Below are 6,796 nucleotides of genomic sequence, written 5' to 3'. Positions count from 1 at the left end.
GGGGTGCCGGGGAGAAAAAGACATTTGAGAGATTTTAAGGGGTAAAAAGTAAAAATGAGAGGGTTAGTCACCATGTGGACATAAGGTTAAGGGAGAGGGAGAAATCCCAACCCACTCCCAGGTCTCTGGCTCAGGTAACTGGGAGAAAGGCGAAATGGACAGAGCAAAATCTGGGCCAAGGTTGCATCTGAAATACAGGACGCCCTAGTGGAGCTGCCAATAGGTAGTTGGGCAGGAGGTCTACATGGACATTAACACATGGCCAGTAGCTGAAGCCAGGGCCCAGGATGGGTGCCTGGCAGAGGTAAGACCAGGCATGGGTGGCCGAGCAGTGGGCCAGTAAGCTCCACCCAAACCCCACTGCGTCTGCAAGGACCACAGAGAAGTAGGGATAATGTGTGTGTGTGTGTGTGTGTGTGTGTGTGTGCATACACGTATGTGTGTTCAGTCATGTCTGACTCTTTGTGACACCATGGACTATAGCCTGTCAGGTTCCTCTGTCCATGAGATTTCCCAGGCAAGAATACTGGAGTAGGTTGCCATTTCCTTCTCCAAGGGATCTTCCCAACCCAGGGATCAAACCCGAGAGCGTTGGCAGGTGGATTCCTTACTGACTGTGCCACCTGGGGTAACATAACTGATACTCTAAGCCCCTCATCTCACACACAGTAATTAAGACCCGGGTCCCTGGTCTTCCCTGGGGCCAGGACACCATAGGAAGGATGCTCCGTCTACAGCGTACTCTTCTGAAATAACCCCATCTGGTTCCTGCCCCTTGTACCTGGGGGACACCTCTCGGAGCCCGTTCTCTCTTATTACAAACAGCAGGACTGGGACTTCTCTGCTGGTCCAGTGGTTAAGACTCTGTGCTTCCACTGCAGGTGGCAGGCTCAATCCCTGGTGGGGGAACTAAGAGCCCACATCCCGCAAGGTATGGCCGATAATTAATCAATTAATTAATTTTTAAAAGGAAACCCCCTTTTTAAAAAACAAATAGCAGAGTTGCCTGCCCTCTCCCCCTCGACTCCCCTGGGGCTGGGCACACAGGCACCCCAGGTGAAAAATTTCAAGAGATGGGGGTGATGACAATGTCCTCCACAAAGCCCTGGCGTATGCAGCATCCCCTCAATTGTTTGTACTCTTCCCGGGGTGCAGTGGGAGCCATCTGATCCTGGCGACAGCACCCAGAAAACCAGCCCTGCCCCTCAGTTCAGCTCGGAGACCCCAGAGCGGCCACCCACAGAGCACCCACCGGGGATCAAGCAGGCCAGAGGCAGCTGACCAGGCTTTTTTCCAGTTGTTTTATTTGAAAACCCTAGGGTGTGTCCCCTCCCTCACACACCCACCACCCGACCCCCACTCCCACCCCAGGACGTGACAATGCCACACGCACACAAGGTTGTGAGCTGCACACGGAACACAGGGGCTGCGCTCACGACGACATGAAAAAATATACATTATATATAATCCAGCCGGGGCCCCCATCCCACTCCCACCCCTACAACCCAGCCACAGCCAGGCCTCAGAGAGGGGGGGGACAGGAGAGGAAGAGGAGGGAAGGGGGCCAGGAGAGGAGGGGATCCCCGGAGTGAAATGGAAAGAGGGGGCTCGTTAAGAGAAGCAGAGAATGCCTGGCCAGGGGGCTCCGTGGACAGGAGAGAAGGTAAGGGCAGGGGACCAGGTTTCCTTCAGTACCCCCCCACCATATAGCACATGGCTGGTGGGGGAAGAGACAGATGTGGGTCAGCAAAGGGGGTGGCTGCCTGGCGACAGAGAAGGCAGCCAGAATCTCCCCCACCTGGGAGTAGGAGCCCAGAGGCATGGAGCAGGGGTGGGCTGGGAGCTGAGGGGGAGGGTCGGGCTCTGGTGGGCCCCCCGATTCTGAGATTAGGAGAGGACTCTTCTAAGAGCTCTCTCCTCCACCCCACCGGGTCTCTCTCCTCTAAGAAGGTCCTTCTGTATCTTCGGTGTGTCTGTCTCACCGGGATGGAATTCTCTGTCTGGGGAGGGGCGGAGGCCTCAGTAGCGGTGAGGGGGGGTCTCGATGATGCGTCTCTCGTCGCTGCTCGGTGAGTCGGCCGCCTCTGAGTCGCTGCTGTCCTCGTCGTCCTGCTGGCCGCCTGCAGCGCCCGCCACGCAGACCTGCCGGCTCTGGTAGGACTGGAGAAGGGTGGCGAGGGGGTGCTCATTGGGAGTCTTCCTGCTGGGAGTGTGCCCCATATGCACCCTGACTCTGCAAGGCCCCCCACTCACCTCCATGGGGTTCACGATAATGGTGAGAGCTGAGTCATCCCAGAAGAGATCGGGATCCTTGGGGTCGCTGGAGGCCCCAGGAGGCCCACTGGCCCCCGAGACGCGGCGGTGCAGTGAGTGAATGCGCACGAGACCCAGGACAACCATGAGCACCAGGAAGCCCACGCACACCACGATGATGAGGGTCGCCGCACTGGGGACCACTGCAGAGAGAGCCAGGCACACCTGAGCCAACTCTGCTGGCGGGGGAGGGGGATGGCAGGAGGGGGTCAGGGGCCTGGGAAGAGGGCATCCCTGAGCAAAAGAGAGGGTCCATGATGGCCCAGAATAGAGGTCTCCACTGTAGAAGCTGGAAGAGAAGCAGAGTCCCAAGGGTACAGAATCTGCCCTCAATGCAGGAGACCAGGGTTCAGTCCCTGGGTCGGGAAGATCCCCTGGAGGAGGAACTGGCAACCCACTCCAGTATTGTTACCTGGGAAGTCCCATGGACAGAGGAGCCTGGCGGGCTACAGTCCAAGAGGTCACAAAGAGTCAGACTCAACTAAGCGACTATCACTTTCTCTTTTCACTTTCACCCAGAGAAGGGCAGAGATGGGGAGGGAAGGGGGCGGCTGGAGGGACTGAGAGCCCGAGGGAGGGAGGAGGTCTGCACAGGAGGAAGGGCAGGGGGAAAAGGGCCCTCAGCCCAACGTTGCCCTGAGCAGTTCTGTGCTCCGCAGACAGAGGGCAAGGCCTGGACTCTGCCCAGGTCCTCTGCCTGCGCCTTCCCCGGGCACCATGCAGTCCAGGAAGGAGGTCCCGGGAGCCCAGAGGGGAAAGGAGAGAGGTGGCCACACAGGCTTGATGATACAAAAGGAGAGAATGTTCTCCTTCATTTGAAGAGGAGAAGTGGGCTCCAAGCGTGGCCTGACACCCAAGGCTGGGGACAGGACCAAGAGGTAGAAAGCAGCCCCTTCAAGTACCCACCTGGACAGAGCTCACCCCTGCTCTGTGATGCCTCCCGTCTCCTTGTGGGCTCAAGCCTCCTGGACACTGGGGGCGTCCTGGACACTGGGGGGCTCTGCTCCCCTTGGGATGCACCCCCTGTCCCCTGGGCCCTGTCATGCCTCTGGGCCTGCAGCCTCACTCTGAAGCCCAGGCTCAGCGGGGCGTGGACCCTAAAGGGCAGCGAGACCCAGAGCGGGGCGTGCACCCTCACTCGGACCTTGGAGCTGATGGCGGCAAAGCACACGTGCAGACACAGGTACACGCCCAGGAAGAGTGTGTGGGTGCACACCTGGACCAGGGTCACCACGCTCCGCACCCGCGCCAGGCCTCTGCTGGCCAGCACGCCTGCCCGCATCAGCCACCCAACAGCCTTCTCACATGGCAGGATGGAAAGGACGCGCCTGAGAGTCTCCAGCAAGGCACAACAGAGCCACACGTGCAGCTCCACCCAGCTCCCCGCCAGCTGGGCAGTCCAGGCAAGCCCCTTCAGGACAATGTACCCTCCACAGACCTGGACCCAGACGGCCACGGAGGCAGCAGCCGTGAGCACAGCCTTGCCCACCTCCTGCACACACACGGACAGCACGCGGAGAAGCAGGAGGAGGCAAAACAGAGGAGCCCACAGCCCCACGGACAGCAAACGGAGGTAGAGACCCCACAGGCGCGCCCCCAGGCCCAGTGCCCTCACGGGCAGCTGGGTGACTACACCCCACATGGGTGCCCACTCCTGCCAGCCACGTAGGAGCAGTGCCTCACTGACCAGAGAGGCTGTGTGGGACCCACACCCTGGGCAGTCCCGTTGCTGAGGGGCTGTTAGTATATGCGTCTCACTCACACGCACACACACGCACACACACACGAATTTACCCACAGCCTCCAAGACTCACATGGCCAGAGATGGAGCAGAGCACAGGGAAGCACACAGCGTGGGGTACACCCTGGTGCACACCTGTCCTCCAGCAGAGAGTGCACGCACACGCTGCCACACGCTCCAGAGCCAGCCAGGTGTGGAAACACAAGCAGGTGTGGGAGCAGCCGCACTGGCCTCACGCCTCCCCAAGGCCGCCTTGGTGGTGCTCTGCCAAGTCGGTCCCCAGTCTAACCCAACCCATAGCCCATTTGGGGCCAATGACAACTGACTCTGCAGAGCAAGGGAGGCAGGCTCCCTGGGCGCCGGCTCTGGGGAGAGATGGGCCTGGCTGGATGAGTGTTTCTCAACTGCCAGGGATGGAGGAGGAGGAGAGGGGAGGCCCAGCCGTCCTGTCGGCTCCTCTGCAGGAAAAAGCCCCTCTTGGGTCTCCAGGTCGGTGGGCCAGGATCCCAGAACAGTGACCCCCACCAGCAGAATGCCCCCGTAGTCAAGCCCCAGGCTGTAGAAGTAGAAACCCCTCCTTGGGGTGGAGGCCACAGCGGATGAACTGGCTCCACAGCCACAATGATGACAAGCCAGAGCTTCTGCTCTGTGCCTTAATCAAATGCATTTGTCTCTCCAAGCCCCTGGCCTGGTGAAGGAAGTGACCAGCTGACTGCCGGCCATCAGAAATGACCACAGGAAAGACAAAGTGCAGACACGGCATGTGCAGGCAAACAAGTACAGTTAATTAGTTTAAACTGAGCCAGGAGGCCCGGGAGATGGGAGGATTTTTAAGTTAGCTACAGACAGAAACCAAGAGTTTAGGGAACATCATCAACCTTTCTTACTGCATTAGCTCCAAGTAGTTGACTCTGGCCTCGAGTGACCTCCAAGGCCAACAGAAAAGAGTGTTTGAGTTCTAGCCAGTAGCCCATCTGAAATTCCTGGCTTCGTGTAAGGCACCGTGGATGCCCTGTCCACAGCCCTGCATGGATCTCCCTTTCTGAAGAGTCTGGGGAGAAACCTCCAACCGGAAGCACTGGTGGGTCCTATCATATGACTTTCCTAACTGCTCAGTTTTTCTTCTGTTTCAGCTCCAAGGAAGCTCAGGTCCAAATTCTGGCCACTCAAGCAATTGTGCAGTATCTCACAGCATGTGTTTTATGAACTGACTTATTCCCTGGCTTCATCTTCTTCCATCATTGTCCTTTCTGCCTCACGTCCAACTTCATTTTCTATTCTCATCCTACTGCACTGGGTCTCTCCACAAAGTCTCAAATACTTGTAGCTAACAAAGCAAGGAAATAATTCCTAACCTGACTGCGCATTGGAATCACCTGAGGATCTTTAAAAACCCACTGAAGCCTGGCTCCCCACCCCAGACCTTCTGATTGAATTGGTATGGGATGTGGCCGAGGCACTAAGGGTTTTTACTGCTCCCAGGCGATTCTGATATGCATCAAAATTTGGCAGGACTGGATAAATCTTGGCTTCATCGCTCATCTTACCCTTCTCAGGTAGCCTCGTTCTCTCCAAACAACACCTGGAGCCACCTACCCACCCCCAGTTCTCACACTCTTGTTCTCTCTCATGTCCATCCAGACTCCCTTCTACTCTCCAGGTTCAAGGTCAAGGTCTGAATGTGCCAGCAGACCTTCCTTGACTGACTGTGCCAGTTCACACTGAGCTCTTTCCTGGTGCACTTAGGCACTACAGAGAAATGAACCTCCCATCCAATTGGAGAGAATTCTATCTCTTCCTCTTTCGCATGGTCAGAGTAATTTGAAATTGCTAAACCACAATTCTGTAACTCCACACTCAGGGCTGGAGGGAAGGGAGAGAAAGGGGACACTTTGAAGAGTCAGGAAAGATACACGGACAAAATGGATCTCCTGATAAGTTCAGGAGATGTCAATCACCAAGGCCCTCAGGTGAACTATGAACTTTGTACCCTACTCAGGCCAAAATCAGGGGAAAGGAAAAGCAGGCTACTGCTCTCAATTGGGATCTCAGAGCAAGCAGAGAAAACAAGGATGAGAGTTACTGAGCCCAACAGCAATGCCAACCAAGACCCACTTTGAGCCTAATCTGAGTGGTAGACCCAGTATCCAACCCCAACAAGGCAGAGTGGAATGATTGCCAAGGAAAGAACTGGAAGAAGAGCTAGGGAGTCATGGCCCCAAAAGTCTATTTAACAAAAGCAGGTCGAGTTCACTCACATGTCTCTAAAGATTGTGTGAAGCTTCCTAGAACCTTGCTTCTTGCTTATGCCTTACACTCCCTCCTCACCCCTACTTCCATCTGTTCTGCTGTAGGCATCACAGGAAAACAAAAGGTGTCTGCAGTTGTTTTCAGGGAGAGCAAGGATGAGGGGAGCCAGTCCCAGGCAAAAGCAAACACAAGAGACAGTGCAGTGGAGGCCGCTACCCAAGGAGAGGAAACCAGACTGAATTCTGAGGGGTACCCAGGAGCCAGTCTCAGTCAGAGACATCCTGGGAAGCCCTCAAGGGCTCCCCCAAATTAGGTGCAACTATAAAGTGATGAGACTTTTGTTTAAGCATCTAACATGGAGAGGATATGAAGTGTGATGGCTAGAGCACGGGTTCTGGAATTCTGCTGGCTGGACTCGAATCCTGGCTCCACCATATTTTTGCTGTGTGATCTTGGATAAGGTACTTAACCGCTCTGGTCTCTGTTTCCTTG

At 56.2% G+C, this 6,796-nt stretch overlaps 1 protein-coding gene across 5 annotated transcripts in view; it reads right to left on the bottom strand.

Annotated features, from left to right (window-relative positions):
• Positions 1 to 1,296: 1,296 nt before the first annotated feature.
• The window catches only part of CLSTN3 (calsyntenin 3), a 60,010-nt gene continuing 54,510 nt past the window's right edge, over positions 1,297 to 6,796 (bottom strand). For all 5 annotated transcript variants that reach the window (XM_025283131.3, XM_025283132.3, XM_025283130.3 and 2 more), the window contains 2 exons: positions 2,254 to 2,456; positions 1,297 to 2,160 (listed from right to left, as the gene is read on the bottom strand). In XM_025283131.3, the coding sequence (XP_025138916.3) occupies positions 2,020 to 2,160; positions 2,254 to 2,456 (344 nt within the window). In that variant the 3' untranslated portion in view covers positions 1,297 to 2,019. The remainder of the gene's footprint in view (positions 2,161 to 2,253; positions 2,457 to 6,796) is intronic.

Source organism: Bubalus bubalis, chromosome 4 (genome assembly GCF_019923935.1).
Source record: "Bubalus bubalis isolate 160015118507 breed Murrah chromosome 4, NDDB_SH_1, whole genome shotgun sequence".
Lineage (NCBI taxonomy): Eukaryota > Metazoa > Chordata > Mammalia > Artiodactyla > Bovidae > Bubalus > Bubalus bubalis.
This window is presented reverse-complemented; position numbering and strand designations above follow the sequence as displayed.